The sequence below is a fragment of the Podarcis raffonei genome, chromosome 2 (assembly GCF_027172205.1).
Source record: "Podarcis raffonei isolate rPodRaf1 chromosome 2, rPodRaf1.pri, whole genome shotgun sequence".
Taxonomy (NCBI): Eukaryota; Metazoa; Chordata; class Lepidosauria; order Squamata; family Lacertidae; genus Podarcis; species Podarcis raffonei.
This window is the reverse complement of record NC_070603.1, coordinates 106,670,482-106,698,304: the sequence shown is the minus strand read 5'-3', so window position 1 is coordinate 106,698,304 and position 27,823 is coordinate 106,670,482. Positions and strand designations below refer to the sequence as shown.

General features: G+C 52.2%; 1 protein-coding gene across 2 annotated transcripts; it reads left to right on the top strand.

Annotated features, from left to right (window-relative positions):
* On the top strand, positions 1–26,204 carry BRPF1 (bromodomain and PHD finger containing 1). Of its 2 annotated transcripts, none has more exons than XM_053378464.1 (14): positions 1–132; positions 3,853–4,462; positions 7,404–8,360; positions 11,816–12,014; positions 12,885–13,037; positions 13,892–14,020; positions 16,098–16,404; positions 18,984–19,289; positions 20,297–20,575; positions 21,307–21,454; positions 22,876–23,012; positions 23,117–23,235; positions 24,976–25,130; positions 25,333–26,204. In XM_053378464.1, exons 2-14 carry the CDS (start codon positions 3,867–3,869, stop codon positions 25,514–25,516), a joined length of 3,669 nt encoding a protein of 1,222 aa, XP_053234439.1. In that variant the 5' UTR covers positions 1–132; positions 3,853–3,866; the 3' UTR covers positions 25,517–26,204. The 2 variants fall into 2 exon arrangements, with proteins under 2 accessions (XP_053234439.1, XP_053234438.1); XM_053378463.1 differs by having other exon boundaries at positions 2–132; positions 13,892–14,038.
* The last annotated feature ends 1,619 nt before the right edge of the window (positions 26,205–27,823 follow it).

Sequence of the window (27,823 nt, the reverse complement as noted above, 5' to 3'; positions counted from 1 at the left end):
GCCGCCGCCGCCGGAGCCTCCTCCTCCTTCTCCATTGTCCGGGCCGGGCCGGGCTGGGCCCATGGGCCCTGCCGCCACGAGAGCCGCCCAGCAGCCGCCCAGCCGCGGGCGGGGGGCCTGAGGCCGAGCGCGGTGAGAGAGCCTGCGGGCGGGGAGGAGGAGGGGAGCGGCGAGCGGCGAGGGGAAGCCGCCCGGCGGGCGGGCGGGCGGGCGGGTTTCTTCCGAGGGAACGGGGGCTGCCGCTGCTTCTGCGTGGGTCTGTGTGCGCCTTGCAAAGGGGGGAGAAGGCGGCGGGCAAAGCATTGCCGGGCCGGCTGGCATTTCCTCCGATATCCCCCCCCCGCGCACCGCTCCTGCCCCGCCAACCCACAAGCCGCCTTCTTCTCCTGCCCCACATCCGACCCACACTTCCCCCCCCCCACCTCCGATGCATGCAGGAAGTGCGCGCGCGTGGGAATGAGATTGAAGAGCGCGCGCGCGCTAGACAGCCCCTCTCCCTCCCATTGCAGCAGGTATCCGTGGCCCGCCCCCCAGGGGTGATGGGTTTGCTGTGAGCCGCCCTGAGATCTACGGGCGAAGGGCGGTCTACAAATCCAGCACATCAGAATAATAATAATAATAATAATAATAATAATAATAATAATAGGAGCAGCGTTGTTGTCCTGCAACATCTCTTTAGTGCCCACTGGGACAATGTGCCCAACAGCAGGGGATGTGGTGTGCGGACTTCTCTGCCCCCCCCCCTCTCACCAGCACCATGAAGATAGAGAGAGAGAACCGCCTTGGAGGCGGCTTGACAGCTGCTTTGCCCAGGTTGCCCCCTCCCATGACAGCTGCTGCCCTGCTGTTGGGGGAGGTGGCGTGGGGTTTGCATGCACGAGTCTGCTCTTTTGCCCTGCCCACCTATGCTGGAAGGTGCCACAAAGGTAAAGAAGGTCCACGGAGTGAAAAGTGGGTAGCCTGATGGCCGCCACCCATTGCCCTCGTGGTACACCGCAGGAGGGCAAAGGTGGTGGCATACTGGGTTGGCATCTTTCTCTGCTACCCACTCATTCTCCCGTGATCTCTCTGTGGTGCCTTGGAGATAGGGAAGGTGGTGTGTGATGGGAGCAGCCTCACGGCCACCTGCCCTCCCTCGTTCTTCTCCCGTAGTTATCGTTCTCCTGCTGGCACAGCGTGGGATGAGAGAGGTAATGTAAGGTTTGCAGTGTGTAAAGCAGGGTCAAGCCTCTCTATCTGCTTTCCTATCCTTTCTGTGCTAATTCTTCCTTGCTCCAAGCACAGGATGCCGCAGGTGAGAAAGGCAATGTGGGAGTTATCAGGGCCAAAAGGTGTGGTGGGCTGATTGGCGTCCTTCAGTGTTCTCTTTCAGCCCTTTTCTATTTATTCCTGGTGCTACAACAACAACACATGCACAAACAAACAAACAGAGTGTACTACTAAAGGGAAAGAGCAATTGGGGGATATTGTTTTTGTTTGCACATTTTTGTGTTTTTATATTGTAAATTGTGATCCTTGGATGGAAGGCGGTATAGAAATGTAGTAAACAACAACAGGTGCAAAGAGTGGTTGGAGGCTGCACACACAGGCAAAGCTTGGGATTTTCATTCCTACTACAGTCTGATTCCTGTTGTAGAAAGGAAGTCAATGCAACTTGGGTTGCCTGACACCTTTCCCATTAATTTTCATTTCCTCTCCAGCTAGGGGACACCATGGCATGACAGAAGCAATGTGTGAGAGAGAGCCTGAGCAAGAAGTGGCAAGTGACGGGCATTCTTTCACTTCCCTTTTTGATGTTGCTCTCAGTTGCACAACTGTGGGTAGTATTAAATCGAGGGCCATTCCATGTTGCTAGCCAGACTTTCCTTGTCTTAGTTGTCATTCTCTGCTGCTACGTAAAGGTAAAGGGACCCCTGACCATTAGGTCCAGTCGTGGCCGACTCTGGGGTTGCGGTCCTCATCTCGCTTTATTGGCCGAGGGAGCTGGCGTACAGCTTCCGGGTCATGTGGCCAGCATGACTAAGCCGCTTCTGGCGAACCAGAGCAGCGCACAGAAACGCCGTTTACCTTCCCGCCGGGGTGGTACCTATTTATCTACTTGCACTTTGACGTGCTTTCGAACTGCTAGGTTGGCAGAAGCTGGGACAGAGCAACGGGAGCTCACCCCGTCACGGGGATTCGAACCGCCGACCTTCTGATTGGGAAAAGTCCTAGGCTCTGTGGCTTAACCCACAGCGCCACCCGTGTCCCTGCAGCTAGTTTACATTAAAAGCCGGGGTGAACAAAAGCCTTCAGCTGGTGCTGAAAAAGCTGGTGCTGAAAAGGAAGTGGTTCTTTGCCATCTACCTCACTTCTGAGTGGGCCTTGGAAGGGGGATATGTTCATGGGGAGAAAAAGGTAGCCCTTTAGATACCTGGCTATTCAGAGCTTTAAAGCTGAGAACCAGAAATGGATTGGGGCTGGTCGAGTTGTTTCAGAACTTCTGATTCATGTTTCATTCTGCCAGTTGCAGTTAACATTCTAAGCCACTGTATTTCATCCCAGCTGAAATTCCAGAGTAGTCTTCAAGGGCAGTCCAGCATGTAACACATTTCAGTAGCCCACATGGGATGTTACCAGAGCCTGGATAACTGTGGCCCAGCTTGTCTCTTACACAGCTGGGGGGTAGTGGGAGGATACCATGAGTAGTTTGGTTAATGCTAATACTCTCAAACTCTTTCCCTTCCCCGCCACTGCCAGACTCCTGCTGCTTTAAAATTTAGTGGTAGCAGTGTGCCTAGCAAAGAACAGAAAATACAAGTGAGAAGGATCCCTGTCTAGAGGGCTTACGGCCTGCCTTGGATGGAGTGGAGAGAGAAGACGGGAACGGATAATGGGGTAAAAATGGCTTTGAATGTTGCAGGACATCACAGGCGTGAAGGTCACAAAAAACAAAATACGAAGGGAAGGAAACTGGCCACATGCCTTAGAAATAGAGGTGGACACAACAGAGACTTGCTACATGGTTGTGGCTTATTGGTGCAGCCAATTGGTGGTATTTTTGGAGCTCCGTGCCTTACCTTTGCAGTTTGTATGTTTACCATGCCAATCCCCTGCCGACAATGCTATATTAGTTGACTCTGTGAGGCTGCAATACAGGGAAGTCAGCTGGCAAGAAAGTGAAGAGGTTCAGGAAAAGCTTTGCTGAAAAGGTGGGCTTTGAGGAGCAATTTGTAGGAGGAACGGAGAACAGCTAGACCAGGGATGAGAACCTCAAGGCTCTCCAAATGTTAGACTGCAGCTCCCTTCAGCCGCAGCCAGCATGGCCATCTGTCAGGGGGTGATGGGAGTTGTAGTCCGGCAACACCTCAAGGGCCACAGGTTTCCTGTCCCTGAGCTAGACAGACAGAAAACCGGAACCTGTCCTGCTCCCTGCACAACCAGCAGAAATTCCTTAGATGGGCAGCATCAGGCGGGATGAGTAGAATAGCATCCCACGTCCCTAGTGCCCAGATGGCTGCTGCCCACATTTTTCCTTGCGTGATTTGGCAATAACCCCGGAGAAAGAGGATGAGGTGTAATACCTGGTTAGGGAAAAGAAGCAGTACAGTTCTGTGCAAAATTTTGCACAACAGTCTCTGATGTGGTTGTCACGTTCGTGCCTCTGGGAATTGGCCTGGTCCCCGTGTGCATTTTGTGCTAGATCAGTCTGGGAGTGGAGCAGGTCCTGTTACGACGTGCTAGAAGCCTGTTTGCGAAGCTCCTGGCTCCTCCCGGCACAGGTGTTTTGGGTTGGGGGAGCAAACCGTTGGTAGGTATCCGGGTGGTGCGCCAGCCCTGACCTCTCCGCTCTTGGTTCCCCCTTCCCTGCAGAGCTAGCAGGCGCCATGGGGGTGGACTTTGACGTGAAGACGTTCTGCCACAACCTGCGGGCCACCAAGCCGCCGTACGAGTGCCCCGTGGACACCTGCCGCAAGATCTACAAGAGCTACAGCGGCATCGAGTACCACCTCTACCACTACGACCATGACAACCCCCCGCCCCCGCAGAGCGCCCCTCTGCGTAAGCACAAGAAGAAGGGCCGGCACGGCCGGGCGGCCAACAAGCAGTCGCCCAGCCCCTCTGAGACCTCGCAGTCGCCGGGCCGAGAGGTCATGACCTACGCGCAGGCCCAGCGCATGGTGGAAGTGGACCTGCACGGCCGCGTGCACCGCATCAGCATCTTCGACAACCTGGACGTGGTGTCCGAGGACGACGAGGCGCCCGAAGAGGTCCCGGAGAACAACAGCAACAAGGAGAACACGGAAACGCCGTCCGTCGCCCCCAAAGCCGGCAAGCATAAGAATAAGGAGAAGCGTAAGGACTCCAACCATCACCACCACAGTGCCTCGGCGGGCAACATGCCCAAGCTCCCAGAGGCCGTGTACCGGGAGCTGGACCAGGACACGCCTGATGCCCCTCCTCGCCCCTCCTCGTATTACAGGTACCACCTGTGGGTTGGGGGCACCCTATGGAGCTGTGGTTCAGAGGGCTTTGCGGGATTGTGCTTGGGTTTTGATTGTGTCCTATGTAAGCAACTTAAGAGATTCTTCTTATATTATGTGGTATGTTGTTAGCATCCATATGTCTCGAGAGACAATGGCGTTCGCCTCCTGGGGTGAAGTCAGACCACTGGAGAATAGGGCTGGGCGATATCTGGTTTTTCAAAATCGTGATATATCACCCCCCTAAACATCATGATATACTGACCTATCACAATGTCTGAAATAAGGATGGAGCTATGTACAGGCATTGTCCAGCTTCACTGTTTCCCCCACATTGTGATTTTTTCATAACACACACACACACCACCACAATTTGCAATATATTGTGCCAGGTCAAAAACTATGGAACCGATATCACAATATGGACTTCAAACGTGTTTTGGGCAATGTATCAATATATCACCCAGCCCTGCTGGAGAATCACAGCACCTGCTGTGACTGCGGAGAGTGGTAACTCGTAGCTGCTACCTCCCGTGTTGTTTTTGCTACATTAACAGCACTGAAGTGACCTCCCTGGGGCACCAGCCTGGGCAGTGTGTGGGGAGGTCCTGGGCTGCCCAGCCTCGCTGATCTGGTCCAAAGGAAAGCAGAGCAGTACGTTTGGCACCAGCGTGGCTGCAGGAGTTGCAGGAAGGAGGTGTACAAGGTGCCATCCAACCGCCTTAGGGACCCCACTCAGGATTTGTGTGGGTTTACTCCATGGGTAGGCAAACTAAGGCCCGGGGGCCAGATCCAGCCCAATCACCTTCTCAGTCCGGCCCGCAGACAGTCCGGCAATCAGCATGTTTTTACATGAGTAGAATGTGTGCTTTTATTTAAAATGCATCTCTGGGTTATTTGTGGGGCATAGGAATTCATTCATCCCCCCCTTCAAAATAGAGTCTGCCCCCCCACAAGGTCTGAGGGACAGTGGACTGGCCCCCTGCTGAAAAAGTTTGCTGACCCCTTGTTTACTCCTTCGCCTTTTCTTCTCCTGATGGTATCCTGCAAAGCATTGGTGGTTTAGGATCAGAGTTTTCCTTCTCCTAGATGGGCTAGGTGCCCCCTTAAGTGGTATACAATATTATTAATCATCTCCATCCAAGCTGAGGTTCTCAAATGGGGAGGAGAGCACTTTAAGGAGGTGCTGCTGAGCATTTCTCAGGGGCCTCTGCACTTCCCTCTCGGAGGGCATCTCCTGGCTGCGCCTTGTAGCAGCTTGGAGACCAAGGCAGCCTGTGTCCCTTGGGCAAAGGAAGAGTTCTTCCCTTCCTAACAGGAGGGGGATGGTTGCACCTCGGGAGGAGAATCAGGAACAGCAGTATTCCTACCCGGTGGCCACAGAATTCCCTGGCATCAGGGGGCAGGGTAGAAAAAAAGTGTTCTTGCCTGGAGAGACTCCTTAATTCCCCAACACCACCTCCCTACCCCTGGCTTTTGAGAGGTACATTATGCTGAAGTTGGAAGACTTTGTCTGATTGCAGCGGTGTTTCCCCCAGTCCGGTTCACTCACTTGTAAGTAGTACGGCGGCTTGCATGAAAGGATTTTCACAGAGTGACGTGATAGGTTTCTCTCTCCCCCTCACCCCAGGTCAAAGGAAAAAGGGCTTGGATGGCTGTGACCAGAATTGTCAGCATAGAGGAAGAGGGATGGCAAGCAGAGCTCATGCTGGTACTCAGCTGATTCTGCCAGGAAGAGAGCACTGAAGCAGCAGCCGTGGTTCAGTCAGTCGAGCATGGGACTCTTAATCTCAGGCTTGTGGGTTCGAGGCCCACATTGAGGAAAAGATTCCTGCCTTGCAAGGGGCTGGCCTAGATGACCCTCGTGGTCCCTTCCAACTCCAGAATTCTCTGCATAAAATGGTGGAAGTGAACAAATGACAAGTGACTCTCAAGGTGGAACAAACTGGCAACACTTAGTATTAGGCTGCCAGTCAAAACCTGTCCTGTTGTGCTCCTGCTTTCAGGCCTAGGGGTAACAGGTCTCCCTCTGTAGTTCAAAGCAACCAAATCATGTTTTTTAAACAGACTGTGTAGCTTCAGAACTGGGCCAGATGCAGGTCAACACCATAGCTGTCAACCTTCCCTTTTTTTGCGGGAAATTCCCTTATTCCAGCGCCGTTTCCGGCTGCTATCCTGGATTGTTAGATATCCCGTAGACTGTTCCCGGGACAGGTGAGGCTGCTGATCCCTTATTTTCGAGGCTGCTGATCCCTTATTTTCAAATCTGAAAGTTGACAGCTATGGTCAACACACAAGTTGCAGAGTTAGGCAGTGTAGTGAATTCTTGATTTGAGAAAACTGCACACAGCTCAGTGACACATCCTGACAGGACTAACAGAGCAGTTGCCAGGGCTGATAGTCAACTTCTTTACCCCAGACCTTTCCCAAGCAGCCTCAAACGACGTTGGGGCACCTGCAATCTCTGTTCCGCCCTATCCATCACCCTGTGTGTCCGTAGAGACAACGAGGGAGAGGAGCTCGTTGCAGCAGGAGAGGCAGATTCCTGGGATTCTCCTGCAGCCTCTTGTTCCCTCTGTGCTTCAGCCTCTGAGTCTGAGCTGCTCCCTGTCACAGGCTCTCCTTGCTCACTAAAGCCTGTTGCTTCTTCAGCAGCCAACCATTCCTCCCTCCCATTCTCCCTTGGACCTCTCCTCTGTGTTCCACCACCAATCTCCATGCTCTGGGGCTTCCCTTGGGGGTCTCCCAGCTGGTGCCTCCCACCTCTCCTTGTCATCTAGCCAGTCCCTGACCTCTAGCATTTAAAGGGCAGGCCCGGGTGGAAAGATGCAAGTAACAGCCAACAACCCTATAGTCGCTTTTCTCAGTTGTAAAGGCTCTCAGTCGCTCCCGGTCACCGAGCCGTGTGCTTTTGTCCCTTTCCTTCCCCGCTCGCCCCAGATACATTGAGAAGTCGGCCGAGGAGCTGGACGAGGAGGTCGAGTACGACATGGACGAGGAGGATTACATCTGGCTGGACATTATGAACGAGCGCCGGAAGACGGAGGGCGTGAGCCCCATCCCCCAGGAGATCTTTGAGTACCTGATGGACCGGCTGGAGAAGGAGTCCTACTTTGAGAGCCACAACAAGGGGGACCCCAACGCCTTGGTGGACGAGGACGCCGTCTGCTGCATCTGCAACGACGGCGAGTGCCAGAACAGCAATGTCATCCTCTTCTGCGACATGTGCAACCTGGCCGTGCACCAGGAGTGCTACGGCGTCCCCTACATCCCCGAAGGCCAGTGGCTGTGCCGCCGCTGCCTGCAGTCCCCCTCCCGGGCCGTGGACTGCGCCCTGTGCCCCAACAAAGGGGGCGCTTTCAAGCAGACGGACGACGGGCGCTGGGCCCACGTGGTGTGCGCCCTCTGGATCCCGGAGGTGTGCTTCGCCAACACGGTCTTCCTGGAGCCCATCGACAGCATCGAGCACATCCCTCCCGCCCGCTGGAAGCTGACGTGCTACATCTGCAAGCAGCGAGGCTCGGGCGCCTGCATCCAGTGCCACAAAGCCAACTGCTACACCGCCTTCCACGTCACCTGCGCCCAGCAGGCCGGGCTCTACATGAAAATGGAGCCCGTCCGCGAGACGGGGGCCAACGGGACCTCTTTCAGCGTCCGCAAGACGGCCTACTGCGACATCCACACGCCGCCCGGCTCCATGCGGCGCCTGCCCGCCCTCTCGCACAGCGAGGGGGAGGAGGAAGAGGAGGAGGAGGAGGACGGGAAAGGCTGGAGCTCGGAGAAAGTGAAGAAGGCCAAGGCCAAGTCCCGGATTAAGATGAAGAAGGCGAGGAAGATCCTGGCCGAGAAGAGAGCGGCTGCGCCGGTGGTGTCGGTGCCCTGCATTCCTCCCCACAGGTAGGGTGCCCTCTCTTCCCCCCACCCCAGCCGCTCGTTCCACATCCTTAATGAGTTGGAACCACATCATGAAGCGGCGAGGTCGTTGTCCGGGTTACTTGGGGCTTTGCAGGCTGGTCTGTACAGCGCAGGCAAAAAATAATCCCTGGGTTTTTATTGTTTATTCTTATTTATATATTTGCCCTATACGTGTAGATCTCAGGGTGGTTCACGGCATAAAAGTACAATATCAAAAAACGCAAAATACGTAATAAAATAAGAAGAGGAGCAAACCAATCATACCCCACCCATTTAAAGGGGCATCGGATGTCAATCAGTATTTGGGGTGCCTAATCCAGAGGCCTGCTATGTACAAACTGTCTTGGGCCACACCCACTTGAGACGAAAACGTGTTGGGTGCTTGTGAAAGGCCTGCTTTTTTATTTACTACGTTTGCAGTTCGTCTACATTCAAGGGAACGTTTTAGCCTCAGAATAACCAGTGGGATAATCTCCAGAGAGGCTGGCCTGTCCAAGGTTGCTGTGCAAGCTCCACAGCTGATCAGGGGCTTAAACTGGGCTTTTCTGAGACCCTGCATACATTTCTGGACTCCGGCTCCCATCGTCCCCGACCATTGGCCATGCCGGCTGATGGGAATTGGAGTCCGGCTTTATCTGGAGGGCCACAGATTCCCCATTCGATTCTCAAGCTACTGCGCACGTGTCTCTGCACGAGGGTGCAAGTTATTTTATTTTATTTTTTACCATCATGGGAGTTTTGTTCAGTAAGTTTGCATATGACTGTTCAAGATTTAATTTTTAAAAATAATTTAATATATATATATCTTTCTGCTAAAGGAGAAGCACTTTGGGAATAAGTGGAGAACGGCTACTGCTAATGTTGGCACGGACAAACATTTCAGGAGTTAGGGGCTGTGCTTTTTTCTGGGGCTACTCAAGGGTACCTTATTTTTCTTTAAAAAAAATAACACTGTTTAGGGGTGTGTATTTATTTTATCCATTTTACAAAAATTCATATACCGCTCCGGCGTCATGAAACCCCTGACCGGATTACTAGCAATAAAACAACAATTTAAAAACATTTTAGAAACTGTCCATAAACAGCACCCCGTTTTTTAAGCGGTAAGGTGGTCTCCTGTTTCTTCCTTCCTTTTCAACTCCTCTCTATGTGAGTACAGAAGATTGTTTATGGCCAAAGAAACGGTTTGACGACAAGGTCGGGCAGGACTCCATTCTGTGTTCCCTTGGAACCCCGCTTTTGAATTTGTCTCACCTGTGTGGGCAAGACAGCAAGGCAGCAAATTACTCCAGGCTGAACGCTGCATGGTGAAAAATGCTCTCCTGCTGGACGACGGTTCTGCGATCCTGTCCGTTGGGAGCAGGAAACAAGCCCGGCAGTGGTGGGTGTTTCCTCCGCTGTGTGTCACCACATCCCCAAGGGGAAGGCCTTCCCCTTGTTGCTTTGCTTGTGGGTTTCTCAAGAGTTACATGGCCGGCTGCGGCTGTTAACAGAATGCTGGTCTCGATGGACCTCGATGGTCTGTTTTGCCGACAAGGCAAATCTTTAATTTGTCGCTGCATACTTCTTGAGCACCTTTTTGAGTGTACAAAATGCTTTAAAAAATACAGCATTCCATCCCACCACAGCTAATGAAACTAGCCTTGTAGCAAAGGCAAATTGCCCGCAAATCTGTACCTTAAGTTCCTTAGAGGATAAGGCTGTCAATAGCTACAAATCTTACTGGCTAGATGCTCCCTTCAGGTTCAGAAGCAACACGCTTCCGAGTCCCAGTTGCACCAGCAGCTAAGAAAGCTGTTGCCCTCATCTTCTGCTTTGCAGGCTTCCCGTAAGAGAGCCAAATGTGGTGTTGTGGCTGGGGTGTTTGACTAGGAGCTGGGAGGTAAAGGTAAAGGGACCCCTGACCAGTCGTGGTCCAGTCGTGGCTGACTCTGGGGTTGTGGCGCTCATCTCACTTTATTGGTACAGCTTCCGGGTCATGTGGCCAGCATGACTAAGCCGCTTCTGGCGAACTAGAGCAGCGCACGGAAACGCCGTTTACCTTCCCGCTGGAGCGGTACCTATTTATCTACTTGCACTTTGACGTACTTTCAAACTGCTGGGTTGGCAGGAGCTGGGACCAAGCAATGGGAGCTCACCCCGTCGCGGGGATTCAAACCGCCGACCTTCTGATTGGCAAGCCCTAGGCTCTGTAGTTTAACCCACAGCGCCATCCGCGTCCCTAGGAGCTGGGAGACCAGGGTTCAAATCCCTACTTGGCCGTGAAGTCCGCTGGGTGGCCTTGGGCCAATCACAGCCTCTCAGCCTAACTTAACTCATAGGGTTGATGCGAGGATAAAATGGGGAGGCAGAGAACTCCTGTGCCCCCTTGAGCTCTGCGGAGAGGAAAGGTGAGATATAAATGTCATAATCAATCAATAAATAGAATAACATTACTATTTTCCAGGGCAGGGGCTCCCAGCGGTTCTGTTGCTGCAGCCACCAGCCACTCGTCTTCCTGACTGCAGAGAAGTGCTCTTGTCCCATGCAGGGGCGAAGAGGCAAGTGGCAACTGTGGCTCGGGGTTAAGCAGAGAGACAGTGAATTGGCGGCTTAGGAGAGATTTGAGGCCAGGTCAGATCTAAAAAGTTGTCCATTAAACCTCAATCATCCCAGGTGCATCCTGGTCCTTTAGTTGGCGGTGTGATGTATTTAGGAAAAGGCGTTCCACCCCACCAGATTCTTGATTTTTTCACTCTCAGACTTCGGAGGCCAACGATGGGATGCCAAACAGGCTATTTTAGCCATGGAGAAAGTTGGTGGGTGGATATTGCCCCCTGTTCAGGATCTAACCAGGTGCCACATCCATGTCCCAGGCTTGGGCAAACCAATTTTAGCCTCATCCTTCACCTAGCTCAGGGGTGCGGGACCTTTGGCCATCCAGATATTTTGCAGGACTACAACTCCCATCAGCCCCAGCCGTCATAGTGGATGGCGACAGATGATGGGAACTTGTAGTCCAGCAGCGTCAGGAAGGCCAAAGTTTCCCTGCTCGTGACCTAGTTCCTTGGCAGCCCTTCCTCTGGTCTCCTAGCGGTGCACAGATGGACGGATTCTGAGGCAGGGCAAAGTGAAAAGACCACTGCAGAACTCTCATTCACCAGCAACGTAGCAATAATAACATCAGCGCCACATCTCTGACGTTTGTGGTTGATGAAAGTGGTGGAAAAGGCTGAGAGCTAGCAACACGGCCAAGGCTGCTCCACGACGCGTAGGAGATTTGAACCCAGGTTTTCTTTTCCCCCGTCTCCAAACCCCGCTGTCGGTGTGTTCTGCAATACAGTAACGCCGCTGAACTATTTTCCTTAGGCCTGTGGTACAGGCGGAACCGCCGTGCTTCCCTGGCCTTGCAACACAACCGCTTGACCCTCCCCGCTCCGCCCCTTCTTCCCCTGCAGGCTCAGTAAGATCACCAACCGCTTGACCCTCCAGAGGAAGAGCCAGTTCATGCAGAGATTGCACAGCTACTGGACCCTGAAGAGGCAGTCCCGCAACGGAGTGCCCTTGCTGCGCCGGCTCCAGACACACCTGCAGTCACATAGGAACTGCGAGCCCGGGAGGCCGGCCCCTCCTCCTCCCGTGTCCAAGGCTGAGCAGGTACGTCTTCCCTTGAGGTTGGGGGCCAGGGCGAACGTGTGGGGGTGGGGAAGAGTGGGGCGTGACTGCCAGGTGCCTGCAGGGCCAAGAGCAAGGCCTCTGGTGCATGGCCACCCGCTTGCCATTGTTTGTTGGACTTGAAGGAGCATGGGGTTGTGCGGGAGAAGCTTAGGCTGATTTCTCGGGCAAGCAAACTAAGACCCGGGGGCCGGATCCGGCCCAATCTCCTTCTAAACCTGGCCCGCGGACAGTCTGGGAATTCGCGTCTTTTTACATGAGTAGAATGTGTCCTTTTATTTAAAATGCATCTCTGGGTTATTTGTGGGGCCTGCCTGGTGTTTTTACATGAGTAGAATCTGTGCTTTTATTTAAAATGCATCTCTGGGTTATTTGTGGGGCATAGGAATTCATTCAATTTCCCCCCCAAAATATAGTCCGGCCTCCCACAAGCTCTGAGGGACAGTGGGCCGGCGTCCCTACTGAAAAAGTTTGCTGACCCCTGGCTTAACCAAAAAGGACCAGCTTTGCAGGCTCACTCTCGGAGGGTGGGAGGGTGGAAAGCCCTCTTCCATGACCATAGAGTTGCCGCCATTCAGGGTAGACAGTCCATGCAGGGCGCTCCGACTCTGTGCAAGGCAGCTCTGTGCATCTTCCTTCCTTCTGCCAGGAGGGAGAGGGAAGGCACCGGGCCTCCTCTTGCAACCCCGCCAAAGGGGTCTCTGCCTTGCCGTGCCCTGTACCACTCTGGCGTTTGCCACTGCCCCCCTCCCCTCAGCTCCTCGTAGCAACCCTGGGCGGAGCCAGCTGCCGCTCTTCTTTCGAGAGCCGTGGAGACCTGGCAGGGGGCAGGGATGCCCCTTCCTCTCATAGACTCTGATGTTCCTGCAGCGAGATAACACAGAGGATAAGAACTGGGCCCTGAAAGAGCAGCTGAAATCCTGGCAGCGCCTCCGCCACGACCTGGAACGAGCGCGCTTGCTGGTGGAGTTAATACGCAAGCGGGAGAAGCTCAAGAGAGAGACGGTAACCGCGGCGGGAAAGGGAGATTGGGGTGTCCTCTCCTGGGGAGGGAGGGAGACACGCTTGGCGCGGACTGGCGAGAGGGAAGCGTTGGACCTCTGCAGCGTAGCCAAGTGGCATGATAAGAGGGGAGCACAGGGCTTTCCTAGGGGAGTTATGGGATGGGGTGGTCAAACCCTTCCTGAAGGGGTTGTCTGAGGGGTGTTTGGGGAGGGGCCAAGCTTCTCCAGATAATAATTTTATTATTTATATGCCACTCATCTGGCTGGATTGCTCCAGGCACTCTGGGCGGCTCCCAACGAAATATTAAAAACGCAACAAAACTGTCATTAAAAACTTCCTGTGCAGATGTGAATTGTCGGCTCTAGTGCGAATTCTGCTCCCCTCTTGTTCACACTTAGTTCCCGTTGTCCCCAGAGCTCGCTCCCAGGCCATGTTCCGACATGGCAGGAGCGAAGCAGCACCAGGATTGCCCATGATGCACCTCTGCATTCCCCGGGAGGAGGAGGAGGGTAAGGGTGTATTACAGCAGCATATTGGGGGCTTCCACAAGTCCATAATGGCAGGCCAGCTGCCCCAAAGATGGCTTGGTCGCCCCGTAAGTGAAATTCTCTTACAGCGCAGAGTTTATGGGGGACTCCCAACTTCCGGCAAGCCCCAACCAGCACAGCCAGTGGTCAGGGACTTGGTGGGGGGTGGGGAGTTGTAGCACCTGGAGGGTCATCAGTTGCCCCTCCCCTCTGCCCTGGGCGCTGTTGCTTTCTAACCCCATGCTACTTCAGAGGTCCCCGGCTGAGGCGCAGCGGACTGTCCCAGGGACCCGGGAGCTCAATGTCTCCCCCCGCTCTGTGTTTCAGATCAAAATGCAACAGGTGGCCCTGGAGATGCAGCTGACCCCTTTCCTCATCCTCCTGCGCCGGACGCTGGAGCAGCTCCAGGAGAAGGACACGGGCAACATCTTCAGCCAGCCGGTCCCGCTGTCTGAGGTAACAGAACTCTACGAAGTAAGAACCCCTCAACCCCCAATTTATACTTTGCTCTGTTCCCATCCAGCCCTGGCGCTGGGCCTGTCCTGTCCTGTGCCCCCAACAACCCTGATCCTTCCTTCGCACGCCCACAGGGTTGGGCCGTTGTGTGTGCGAAAGGCACCAGAGGCCCCGCTGGCTGGGCAAGTAGCTCGAATGTACGATGGTCCAAAGCTTCCTGACAGGGTTAGACGCCATTTCCAGGCCTGGCGTCAGTAGATGGTCTCCTTGCTCCTCCGTGCTCTGGGACGGCCCACTGCTGACACCTGCCCTAGGCCCTCTTTTTAAAAACAAAACAAAACCACCCACGCCCACTCCAGTTGGCCGCCATCTTTGTTTTTGGTAACGAATGAGAAGGTAAATTCTAACGCCACCCTGAGGGGGGTGGGTTGTGGTCAGTGTCACCACCAAAAATTGCTTCGGGAATTGTCCGTTTTGCAGGGTGAGGAGAGGAGGGAGGCCAATGTGTTGAGTCACCCAGGTCACCAAGATAAAAGCCCCAAGAGTTTCCCATGAAGGAGCAGGGAGGGGGTTACAGGTTGGCAATTTGACAAGGGCCGTCTAAACTCAAGCTGGACTGTTCTATTCCTTTTGATTTTGTATGGGGTTATGTGACTTCTCTTATAGAAGAGGATCTGTTTGCCCTACACGCTGGTCACCACCAGGGGAAATAATGACACCATTGCCCAGCCAGACTGCTTTTAGAGCTTCTACACACACAAACTGGAGATAGAGGTTCACAAAGTCCTTGTTCTGGTCATGCGGAAGGCAGTGGACGAGTTCAAGTCTCACTGTTGCTTGTTTACGTAGGACCAAGTCATGGTTTAGTGTTACATTCCCAATGTCGCCGGTCCTTCATACTCTTCCTCTGAAAGCCGTACTGCTATTTAAGGTCAATGCGTCATTCGTATTAAGGAATTAAGAAGAGCGGAGTACACATCTTCGTTGTTTTTAATTTCAATAAATACAGAAAGTAGAAAAGCTACGAAGAAGCAAAACTCAGCCTTCAAGGGGTACCTTGTCTTTATCAGAAAGAGGGAACAATTCAGTCCAGATTTAGATTCTGCTTCTAGGTTGGGCAGTTGGGAAGGCAAAAATACACAAAATCAGCACCACTCCATCAAAGTGAATTGTCTACTCTGCAGCCGAAGTATTTTGTTTTTTTAAAGGTTCATTTTACATTTCTGACTGTTGATAAAAAAACAAATTGTTTGAATAGATCACTGCAGGCCGAGGCAAATGTGTGTGGTAGATTACTGGAAATGTCTGGTTATCAGCCCCCTTTTTTGAGGACGCTCCCTTATTTTATTTTTTTGCTGACCCACCTCTCAGCAGTACAAACTTACCATCAGATCAGGCTTGCTCTATTCCATCCAGTACAGCCTAATTATATTAAAAAACCCTGTTTTTCTGTCACACAGCTTTGTTATATATGGGAGGAGGATGCTGGAACTATCTTTACCTAGCAAGAAGAAGAGGTTTATCCCCAGCCCTTAGTCAGGGTGGTGCAGGGCCTGGCAAGAGAGGTTTTGGAGAACTTCCTGTGATGCAGAGAGAGTGGTGCGTTGAGGTTGAGGCCTATTGAGAAAGGAAATTGAGAGGTAATAGGTGGGGTAGCCAGGTATGGCGAGGAAGACTGCAGGCAGACACTTTTAGGGGACTTGCAGCACATGCAGAGCAGCAGAAGTTGGGAGCAAGGTCCCAAACCTCTTCACGAGCAGCCTGCCAGCTTTGCTTTTTGCATCCCCTTGCAAGCGACCCGCCTTTCTAAATGTTCGTTCTTTTTTCGGAAGGTGGGGGTGGGAGAACGCCGTTCACAGGGCCTTGGGGGAAGGTGCCCGACTTTGTGTGCCCGCGCTGAATGGCAGTGCCCCTTTCTCCGTGGGGAAATTGCTCCAGATTGGGCGAGAGGCTTTCGGGACTGCTTCTAACTTTTGTTTCGTCTTCTCTTGGAGCAGGGATCCCCCACCCCGGGGCGGCCATCTCCCCCATCTCTTAGCCGCTCTGCTCTCTCTCTCTCTCTCTCTGCCCGCTGCAGGTCCCAGACTACCTGGACCACATCAAGAAGCCGATGGACTTCTACACCATGAAGCAGAAGCTGGAGGGCTATCGCTACCTGAACCTGGACGAGTTCGAAGAGGACTTCAACCTGATCGTCAGCAACTGCTTGAAGTACAACGCCAAAGACACCATCTTCTACCGGGCAGCCGTCCGCTTGCGGGAGCAAGGGGACGTCGTGCTGCGGCAGGCGCGTCGGCAAGCGGAGAAGATGGGCATTGACTTCGAGACGGGCATGCACTTCCCCATGGCCGCCGACGAGGCGCCTCTGCGAAGCACCGAGAACGGTCAGTATAAGAAACTGCTAATGCCCAGAGATTGGGATGGTGGCTGCCTGGGTAGGGGCAGGAGTGCCAGAGCTGAAACCTGCCTGGGCAGAAGCTGGCATTCACTTGGGTTGGATCCACTGGGAAGAAAGGGGTGTCTGAAGAGAAAGCCCCTGCCTTCTCTCCCCAGTGAGATTGCATCCGTTGCCGAGATGCCTTTATCACAAAGCACAAAAAGGGTTTTGTGGGAGGGCTGGAGCTTCTGGCAGTGTTGGCTGCCTGCCCTAAGGGCACGTAGAGGGAGGGACCTGGCTGGCACGAACTGAGCTGCTGCGATTTTAGAAAGAGGCAGGCCTCCTGGGGAAGAAGTGTGGTGAAAGGAGGGGCTGGGCAAGGAGAGCATCACGGAGGAAGATGGAAGTGGTCCGAGAGGAGGAGGTCACAGGGGTGAATTTGGAAAAGAGGAAGGCTAACTAAAGGAGACTTTTCCAGAGCTGCAGGGGCTAAGAAAGTGGGAGCCTGGGCCAAAACTTTCCTGTTGCAGCAGCCCACCAGCCTTCAAAAATTGCAGTTTGGTATATTGACAAGCTGCCAGAGGTGGTTTGCAGAATTTCAACTACTAGAATCCCTCTTGGCAACTTTCCCCTTCCTCTCAAGTCCCAAGACAAGAGGTTGCCTAGTGGCATTTGGCTCACTTCTTTTTTCCTTTTACGGGGCACAAGCATTAAACAATCCTCCAATGTGTATCTAGGCCAACAAATAAGAAGGAGGGTGGGGTGGGGGGTGGAATTCATTTTCCTCCAGGAAGGAAAACATCGTGATGTGCTTTCTTTACACAAACCATCCTCCGGCGGCCTCTCCTCTCTCCCACCTATCCTCTCACCCGGCAACTTACATTTACCCTGAGCCTCTACGGTTGTTTGTTTGCTACCCTGGCTTTTAGCCAAGAGTAAAAGGACCCTATGTTGTCTTGAATCCTTTTAGCACTGAGCCCTTTGTATTGTGGGTTAGACTCAAGAAACTGCCCTCCTCTTTGCTTTGTGACGAAGAGGATGCAAAGATGATGATGATGATGATTTATTTATACCCCACCCATCCGGCTAGGTTTCCCCAGCCACTCTGGGCGGCTCCCAACAGATTAAAAACTGAATAAAACATCAGACATTAAAAACTTCCCTAAACAGGGCTGCCTTCAGATGTCTTCTAAAAGTCAGATAGTTGTTTATCTCCTTGACATCTGAGGGCTTCTTTAAGAGCTGTTGGTACTGGTCTTGTCTTTCGGTCTTTAACAGCCCTGTCTGAAAGGTCTCTTTGGTCTGCCCCCTAAAGAAAGTATGCAGACAACCGTGTTTTTCATAAATATCTTCATTGTTTGTTTGTTTTTAAATTGCAATATTTAATTTATTCATTTTTGCAAGAATTACGGACCAGTCTGTTTCCAGTCCATATCAGTTTCAGCCTTTCCTAACACCCCAGATGTTGTTGGACTACAACTCCCATCATCCCTGGCCATTGGCCATGCATGCTGGGACTGTTGGGACTTGGAGCCCAAAACATCTGAAAAGCACCGGGCTGAGGAAGGCTGGTTTGCATGTGTTCAGCAATAAATTCCTTCCTTCCCATCTCCATACAGATCTGCATTTCTTAAAAAAAATCCATATCAACACGTGTACTCCAGATGTAGCTTTCAATGCACTTTCTCACAAATACACTATTTTAAACATATTTTGTCTCAAAGGGACATATTTCTACATGTATTTTATTCTATAAAAAAGCACTTTTATGTGTATCTTGGTACTTTTTCAAGTCGAGAACTGTGCTGCAAAATTCAGAAAAGTGCAAGATAACTCTAGTCAGATCTGCACATCAGAGAGGTTGACCACCAAAGTCTGGTATATCTGTTTCTTAAAACTTCATATGTTCCTCGCTTTTCCACATCATTGAAACTATTGGTGAGGCTTTCACCGTGCCTTAAGATATTGGCAGCCAGGAGCCAGATAAGAATTATGTATGGGGCAGTGGTGGGTAGCTACAGTCCACGGTGGCCATCCTTATAGCTAGGCTGTTAACAGTCGGACTCGCTCATGCCAGAGTGCCCCAGAGACAGATAGTCCAACAAGCTACTTTTCCATGTGCTTGGCTGCTGGAGAGGAGGAAGAAATGAACACATCTTAAGATTTATAATCAGAAATCTGGAACCTAACAAACTTTCAACGAAAGGAGGTGGAGATAGAAGCTACTTGAATTCCCAGGGATGTGAAATGCACCTAAAACTGCATGCATATGGAATTGTGGAAGGCAACCGCCCCCATCCTTATCCATGATGCTTTCCTGCTCTCCGTTTCCCCCCTTTTAGGGACTGAGATGCTGCGTAACAGTGTCAGGCCTGGGGAACCTGTGGTCCTCTGGCTGTTGTCCCATCCCAGTTCCCAATATCCCTGACTGCAAGGGCTGATGGGAGTTGTAGTCCCGCAATGCCCAGAGAGCTACAGGTTCCCCCACCCCTGCCTCCTTTCTTTGCCTCCTGGGTTCTGGTCTCTCATTGGTCCATCGGCAGAAGCCTCCTTCTTATACTGGGCTTTGTTTCCTTGCTGGCGCAGACGAGGAGCGGATGCTGCTGTCTGAGAACCAGAAGCACCTGCCCCTGGAAGACCAGCTGGGCCTGCTGGTGGAACGCCTGGCCGAGGTGAGCGCCGGGAAGCAGAGCGTGGGCTGCTGCCGGCGGGCCAAGATGATCAAGAAGGAGATTACGGCCTTGCGGCGCAAACTGGCACACCAGCGGGAGTCGGGGAGGGATGGGCATGGCCCCCTGACCCGCATCATCCTGCCGGCCCATAACCCCTGCGAGAAGGACACGCAAACCGACAGTGCCGCCGAGGAGAGCAGCAGCCAGGAGACCGGCAAAGGTGGGTGGCGGGGCCTGGGACCGCGTGGAGCAGCCAGTTCCCAGCCAGGCAGGGGTTGCTTGTAGCACAAGCAGGGTCCTCCACGAGTGGGAGGGGCTTGGCCAGGGGAGCAGTACAGCATGTCCTCCTCGGGAGGATTCCCAGAAAATATTGCACTTCAGTTGATGATCTCTCGGGTCTGTGGAAAGGGGCATGGCAAGCAGACCCGGGCTGAGGTTCAAGGTATAACACCTAGGGCTGGGCGATACCTGGTTTTCAACATCATGATATTGGGCTTGCCAATCAGAAGGTAGGCGGTTTGAATCCCCACTACGGGCTGAGCTCTCGTTGCTCTGTCCCAGCTCCTGCCAACCTAGCAGTTCGAAAGCACACCAGTGCAAGTAGATAAATAGGTACCGCTCCGGCGGGAAGGTAAACGGCGTTTCTGTGCGCTCTGGTTCCCATCACGGTGTTCCGTTGCGCCAGAAGCGGTTTAGTCATGCTGGCCACATGACCCGGAAAGCTGTCTGTGGATAGACGCTGGCTTCCTTAGCCTGAAAGCGAGATGAGCGCTGCAACCCCACAGTCGGGTTTTCAAACCGGCTTTGGATGATATATCGACATCGACACCCAGTAACATCTTCCTTGGCATCAGCCCTAATAGATTCCCAGTGTTTTCCCAGCAGCTCATAGAGTGGGATCTGCCACTTCCTATTAGCGTTATCCCCTACTCTGGAACTCCTGAGTGAATGAATTTTATTATTATTTTGGTCACAGACCAGTTCCAGCCCACATACAATATCAAGGAAGTCATAAAACACGATAGGGATGTATTTGAATTTGCAATTAGGTATAACAGGGACAATACAGATATAGCAACAGTTTAAAAATATATAAATTGAATATATAACCTAAAATTTGCAATCCCTTCAGATGAACCCGTTCAGCTTCCAAAGACGGGCGGTGGGGATACTGAAGGGAAGTGCTCGTGTTCATCCTCTGAGTAATATCACTGCTTGCCCTTCCAGGCCTTGGCCCCAACTCATCTTCCACGCCTGCACACGAAGTCGGCAGGAGAACGTCGGTGCTTTTCTCCAAGAAGAACCCCAAAACGGCCGGGCCCCCCAAGCGTCCGGGGCGCCCGCCCAAGAACCGCGACAGCCAGCTGGCTCCGGGTCACGGGAACAGCCCCGTGGGACCCCCTCAGCTGCCAATCATGGTGTCCCGGCGGCCGCGCAAGAGGAGCCCGCGGCCCAGCTCCACCTCGGACAGCGACAGCGACAAATCGGCAGATGACACTCCAATGGGTGAGTGAGGAATGGGTCCAAGTTGAGACAGTGTGTGGACGGTTTTCCTTCCACAACAAGTCCCATGTCACGAGTGGAGATGCTTATATTGGAAGGGAGGTGGGATTTGCTGCAAACTCTGCATATGTGCAAGGAAGGAATTAAATAACGCAAGCCGTTTTTGTTAGATTGTGCCCTGCAGATTTAGTTCAGTGCCGCATAAAGTGGCCACAGTTTGATATGAGAGTATTGCCTGTGTCAGGTTAAGCACCTTGTCCCAGTTAACAAAGTGGTAAAAGTAACGTCAACGGTGAAAAGAGAGGGGCTGGGTCTTCTGGGAAGCCGATGGGGCACAGAGGCTGAAAGTACATTGCTGGGAAGGGCACAGAAAGATGTAAAAAGCATGAGGGAGGAGAACAGGGGAGGGGACAGAACAGATAAAAAAGAAAAGCTTGTAATGCAGTGTTTCCAAACTTGGGTCTCCAGCTGTTTTCGGACTACAGTTCCCATCATCCCTGACCAATGAGCTTGCTATGTAGGGATGATGGGAGTTGTAGTCCAAAACAGCTGGAGACCCAAGTTTGGGAAACACTGTTGTAATGGATCCATCTGTGCTTGAATCCAGCTTTCACAATTTGTAGTGCAATGGTTGGCCGGGGAGAAAGCCATTGCATTTGTCAACTGGAGAATTCAGTTATAGGCATTGTATCGGAGCCTGTTGTGATTTGCCCTCCCCTCCCCACCCTCTGCAGATCTGCCAGCCAACGGCTTCAGCAGCGGCAATCAGCCGGTCAAGAAAAGCTTCCTAGTTTATCGCAACGACTACAACCTTCCACGCAGCAGCTCTGAATCTGAGTCCAGCAGCACAACCAGCAGCAGCGCCGCCTCGGACCGTACCAGGTACCAAGAGATCCTTCCCAGTGCATGGAGCTGTGAGGCTGGGCCTCTTTCCCCCCTTAGCCTAGGTGCACAGTGCAGAATAATGGATAGTCCCAGGTCAGGCAGTTTCCCAGGTGGCAAGTGTGAACTCTGTAAACTGCCCTTCCAGTTTTGAAGGGAATCTTGTCAGACACATGCACCGCCCTGCCACAAGGTCTTAGCACAACCGCTTGCCGGGTATACATTGATATGTTCCGGATAATGGTGGGCCAAAAGCAGAACTGTGCCACAAGGAAATGGCTGATTTTGCAAAAGTAGTGGCTTTGACCAGGTTCTAGGCACTGTATTGTGAGTCATGGCTGTGGATCAGGCTGCTGTAAATCCAGGCACTGTTCCAGATGAAGCAGTGTACACAACACGCCTTTCAATGCTGCTTGCGTTGTATGCCTCTATAAAAAGAAATTTACGCACGTTTCAAGGCTATGAGCGACTAGTAGTCAAGTTACCTGCATGCTGTTTCCAGTATCAGGTTGGCCGCAGCAAGAAACAGGATGTGGGATTAAGTAGACCTGTGGTCTGATCCATGAGGGCTTCTCTGACGTATGCTGCAATGGGAGGCTGAGGACATTTTCCTCACCTGCCATGCTTGCCCAAAGTTCTAGTGGCGAGATCAATCCTGGCATCGAATGCAGGAAGTTCCTGCAGTACATCCTTCTTGGACTTCCCAGGGAACTGGTCTCATTCCTTTCCCTCTTCTGTGTTTAAAGCGGAGGTACGATACGATACGATACGATAATCTTTATTGTCATTGTCCCATACAGAACAATGAAATTGAAAAATTTACATAAGACATTCAAAACCCAACAAGCCTGCTATCCCAGCTATCCCAACCCCTAAAAACTCTGATACCCCATTTTTAAATACAATATACTCCCATACAGACTCCGTAAAGGTAAAGGGACCCCTGACCATTAGGTCCAGTCGTGACCGACTCTGGGGTTGCGGCGCTCATCTCGCTTTACTGGCCGAGGGAGCCGGCGTACAGCTTCCGGGTCGTGGCCAGCATGACTAAGCTGCTTCTGGCGAACCAGAGCAGCACACGGAAACACCGTTTACCTTCCCGCCGGAGTGGTACCTATTTATCTACTTGCACTTTGACGTGCTTTCGAACTGCTAGGTTGGCAGGAGCAGAGACCGAGCAACGGGAGCTCACCCTGTCACGGGGATTCGAACCGCCGACCTTCTGATCGGCAAGTCCTAGGCTCTGTGGTTTAACCCACAGCACCACCCGCATCCATGCGTTTAAAACCAAAATCGCATTTGGGTAGAAACTGTTTCTCAGGCGGCTAGTCCTAGTCTTTATAACCCTGTACCCTGTAGCAATCTCCCAGGCTTCTGCGGAACGTGGAAAGTTAACGCTGCTTCTGCTTCCTCCCATTTAGCACAACTCCTTCCAAACAAGGGAGAGGGAAGCCCTCTTTCTCCCGCGTGAATTTCCCGGAGGACAGCAGCGAAGACACGTCGGGCACAGAAAACGAGTCCTACTCGGTGGGAACCGGCCGAGGGGTGGGCCATGGCAGTGAGTATTTGGGGCAGCGTTTCCTCTGCTTTCCTCTCTGGAGGTGGGGCTGGTGAGAAGGATGGCGTTTACACCCTTTCCCCTCTCGTTCCGTCTTTGTGCAGTGGTGCGGAAGAGCATCAGCCGATCGGCCGGCTGGCTGTCTGAAGATGAGGACTCCCCTCTGGACGCCCTGGACCTGGTGTGGGCCAAGTGCAGGGGCTACCCCTCTTATCCAGCACTGGTGGGTTTGATGAGCACGCCTACATATGCACGGAGGAGGGTTAAGGAGGGTTAAGGCCACTGGAAACCTTGGTAGGGGTGATGCACCTTTTGAAACAATAGTAGAAAATGAGGTTATGAACCAAGCGAAGCTTCAAGGACAGGTCTTGTGAGAAAGGAAAGTTTATGCAGATTAGAAAATGCTACTTAGTGTAGAAACCAACAGAAACACAGTATTCAGTTGTTGTTTTTTAATGGACTTTTCTAATTCTTGCGGAGAAAAAAGGGTAATTTTGTGTGTGTGTGAGAGAGAGAGAGAAAACTCCGACTCCCATCAGCCCCAGCCGACATGGCCAATAGTCAAGGATGATGGGAGTTGTAGTCCACAACATCTGGATGAGCAAGGGTCCACAGCTTCTGCCTTACTACCTTCTGTCAGTGCTTTTTTTTGTTGAAAATTGAACTCAAGATTTCAGCCTGCACAACCTTAAACCCTAAGCTGTGCAACCATACAACCAGTCTGTTAGCAACGATATAGATGGACTACTTTACTTGCCTAATCAGTACCTTTTAGCATAAGCCTGGAGTTAACGGAAACGTTAAATGGTTGTTGCGTTAGTAATTTATTCTAAACGCAACATTTAAGTTTTAAGATTGCGCACTTCTCTAATGTCTCATCACGTTACTGCGCACGACACAAGAGCCTTTGAAATGTTTCTTCAACACCCATGAAGGACAGAAACCTGTTTTAAGGGGCAGGAAGAATTGCAGACAGCAAAGGTTTGGGGAGAATCCCAATTCTGTGACCGCTAGCAGCATATGTGTGCAATTGTGAGCGGTGAACAACTCAGGCTGTTTAACGTGTAAAGGCCATATTGGTCCTTAAAGCCTCAATGCTGAGTTGCCCAATCTGTTTACTTGTCACATTTCCATCTTCTCCAAGCAGCTCAGGGCAGTCAATTTGCATGCTGTGCGGGTTAGGCTGACATATACAGACTTGCACAAGGCCAGCTGGTGAGTTTCACAGTTAAACTGGGGCTCGAACCTGGGAGTTTCCCCACTCCAGCACTCTGCATACGAGTGCAGCCTTTCCTTGTCTGGTGTGTGTGTGTTCACGCTCAACAATTTCTCTATTGCATAGCTGTCAACTTACAGATTTGAAAATAAGGGACCAGCAGCCAAAATAAGGGACCTGCAGCCTCGCCTGACCGCACTCCAGTCTTCCTGTCCTCCTGCAGTCTGGTCAAACTCATGCTTGTAGCTTCGAGAACACTGTCCAACCAACTTTGTAACCAGAGGTTCAACTGAATAGAATCTGAATCACATGCACCACAAGGCCTATGCAGCCTCAACTTAAGATGGCTCCCAGACCTGGCTTTGCACTGCAAAGTTTGCAGCAGCACGTGCAACAAAATGGCGTCCAGCATTCAAAAAACCCCTCAGCTTGCATTAACCAGCCACACACAAGGCATGCAAGCTCCACCCCCCAGTCGTTCTTAGACTTCTTATTGGGTGAGCAACACAGCCAAGCAACACAGTTGGAGCCTCCCTCCTCCCTGGCCGGCAGGGAGGGAGGGAGAGGAGCTGCTTCCTTTGAAATTTAAGGGACATTTACGGGACATCCATCAATAAGGGACAGCAGCGGGACATGGTGCTGGAATAAGGGACTGTCCCTTTGAATAAGGGACACTTGACAGCTATGCTCTATTGCAACATCTGTGTAGTTGCCCTTCTCTGATGTCCAGTCTTCCCCTGTTGGCAGATCATTGACCCTAAGATGCCACGGGAAGGGATGTTCCACCATGGCGTCCCCATCCCCGTCCCCCCCTTGGAGGTGCTGAAGCTGGGAGAGCAGATGACTCAGGAAGCCCGGGAGCATCTCTACCTGGTCCTCTTCTTTGACAACAAGCGTACCTGGTAAGGACCCACAACGGATGTTTGCAGAGATGGGGTGCTGCCATGACTGGGCAGAGGAAACCTGGTGGATAAAGTTGGGGGTGGAGCTGCCCCATACCGAGAAAGGATGCGGGGGGTGAGACTTGGGAGAACAGGGAAGCCCTCTCCCTTCAGGGGAGGCAAGCACCCCTAGTGAGTTTGGGTCACTCTGTTTCCTTTGCAGGCAGTGGTTGCCCCGCACCAAACTCGTGCCCCTGGGTGTGAACCAGGACCTGGACAAGGAGAAGATGCTGGAGGGGCGCAAGTCCAACATCCGCAAGTCTGTCCAGATCGCCTACCACCGGGCCATGCAGCACCGCAATAAGGTGCAAGGAGAGCAGAGCAGCGACTCCAGCGAGAGCGACTGACCCTCACCGGGGCTCCCGCCCAGGCTGCTCGCTCGGTGCAGCTGGACTGTACGGGAGAGGGGAGCGGGGAGCTCCAGCCTCAAGAAGCCTGGGCCCTCAGTGGCCAGGCTGCGGGAGCTTGCGTAGAGCACCCAAGGCCCCTCCAGTGTGCTGAGCACACCCACAGAGCACTGTGCCCTCCGTGTGGGCAAGCCTACCTCTTGTGCCAGCCTGCCGTTCCTTCTTCCATGCCTGGAATTGCCCTGACCAGCTGCGTGAGCGACACCCAGCTGCCTGTATAGCTCCCAAGGACAATACCCCACTGTCTGGGTCCTGAGGTCCCCTGGGCCTTTGTAAAATACTGTACAATAGTGGGAGAATGTAAATTATTTGGGCTGCTCCATAAACACTCACCAACACACAGACCCCGGCCCCTCCTTTCCCTGCATCATAGTACCTGCCCTGATCCATTAGCCTTTCCTCGGCCCAGTCCTACCGACACTCTGCAGAGCAGGGCCGCTGTCTTCTCACTCGCACATTTTGATACTATAGCTTTTTGGAACCTGGCTCTGCCTGATCCCACCCCCCCTTGCCCTGTAGGCCCCCGGCTCTTCTTTCTGCTGCAGCCGGGTGCGCATTTGTACTTGTATTTATTTTGGAGGAAGAAGATCTCTATCAATTCTTAGAAAATAAAATGGCTCTTTTGGAACCAATGGTGTCTGTTTTTTCTCTTTCTTGTTACCAGAAGAGATGAGGGAAAGTGTTTTGTTTTTTCATGTTCTCCTGCCTTTTCTGTACTTTTGTCCATTATTTTCTGTTCATTTAGCACTAACAATATGTGCCCAAGTGCTGCTGTAGGAGTGATTTTGGTAACCTCATTTGCTTTTTAAAAAGCAACCACCAGAAACAACATATGAATAAGGTACCTTTTTTAACAATCCCTATGTTGCTCTTACCCAGCTCACTCCAGAGAACTCAAAGCAGGCTATATATGGTTCCCAAGGGACCTCCCATCCTGGCAGTTCACAGAACCAGGCTTGGTTAGATTCATTCAGCAGTAGAAGTGCATCAGATCATTTTCTGAGCCACATTTTGGGATAGTGGTGCTGAAGGTCACTACAGCCTTTAAAAAATAGCACTTTTTAAAAAACCCACTTTATTCTATGGAGAGCCTTCCAATCATCTGAACTAATTCTTGCACACTGTACATGGCGTGCTTTAGGTATTGAATCTCCACATTTCCAGCACTTCCAACAGCAACATAATTTCTCCCTACTTTGTCCCCCATCTCACAACCTGATCTGCATTCTGGTCTGTGGGACCAACAAGCCTGTGGAAGAGACTCGATGCAAAGTGATGCTTCAGAGTGTCTTCTCAGTGCGGAATTGTATCTTGGGTGGCGGCAGCAACACGGACACAAACCCCTTTCGCAATGGGGTATGCACCACAGCCTTGATTCGATTTTACAGAGAAAGTGGGATATCAAATCCAAACTCTTCTTCTTCTTAATGTGTTTTGAATATTGTGTTGTGAGTCGCTCAGAGTGTTTGGGGAACCCCAGCCAGATGGGTGAGGTATAAATAACAAATTATTATTATTAGTAGTAGTAGTAGTAGTATGGTGTCCACTGCGGGACTTTAATTTAATAGAATGTATTGAATGGGGTGTGGGACGCGGGTGGCGCTGTGGGTTAAACCACAGAGCCTAGGACTTGCCAATTAGGTTGGCGGTTCGAATCCCCATGACAGAGTGAGCTCCCGTTGCTCGGTCCCTGCTCCTGCCAACTTAGCAGTTCGAAAGCATGTCAAAGTGCAAGTAGATAAATAGGTACCGCTCCGGCGGGAAGGTAAACGGCATTTCCGTGCGCTGCTCTGGTTGGCCAGAAGCGGCTTAGTCATGCTGGCCACATGACCCGGAAGCTGTACACCAGCTCCCTTTGACAATAAAGCGAGATGAGCGCCACAACCCCAGAGTCGGTCACGACTGGACCTAATGGTCAGGGGTCCCTTTACCTATTGAATGGGGTAAGCAGAGAGAAAGGACTTCCCCAATCATCTGTCCATGTTGTGGCATATGGATAAAAGATAAAGTACTATCTCAAATGACAGATAAACAGATATGTATAGATATTACTAGATATATAGTGTTGAACTGGGCGGGGGGGGGGAAGCAACCTCCCCTCCCTTCCATTTTGTGGCCATTTCTCCTGAGAGGCCTAGCTCGCGGCGCCCGCCCAACTCCCAGGCCAGTACTTCCGCCCACTCGAGCCACAGAGTATACCCCAGCGGCCTAGAGCGGGCAGCGCCGGAGCTCCGTCTACCCCTGCGC

Excerpts from the sequence above, each read along its gene's own strand:
- BRPF1 (XM_053378463.1), top strand. The coding sequence starts at position 3,867 with ATGGGGGTGGACTTTGACGTGAAGACGTTCTGCCACAACCTGCGGGCC. Across the intron at positions 13,038-13,891 it reads AGAAGCTCAAGAGAGAGACG|ATCAAAATGCAACAGGTGGC; the intron begins GTAACCGCGGCG and ends TCTGTGTTTCAG. Across the intron at positions 25,131-25,332 it reads TTTGACAACAAGCGTACCTG|GCAGTGGTTGCCCCGCACCA; the intron begins GTAAGGACCCAC and ends TTTCCTTTGCAG.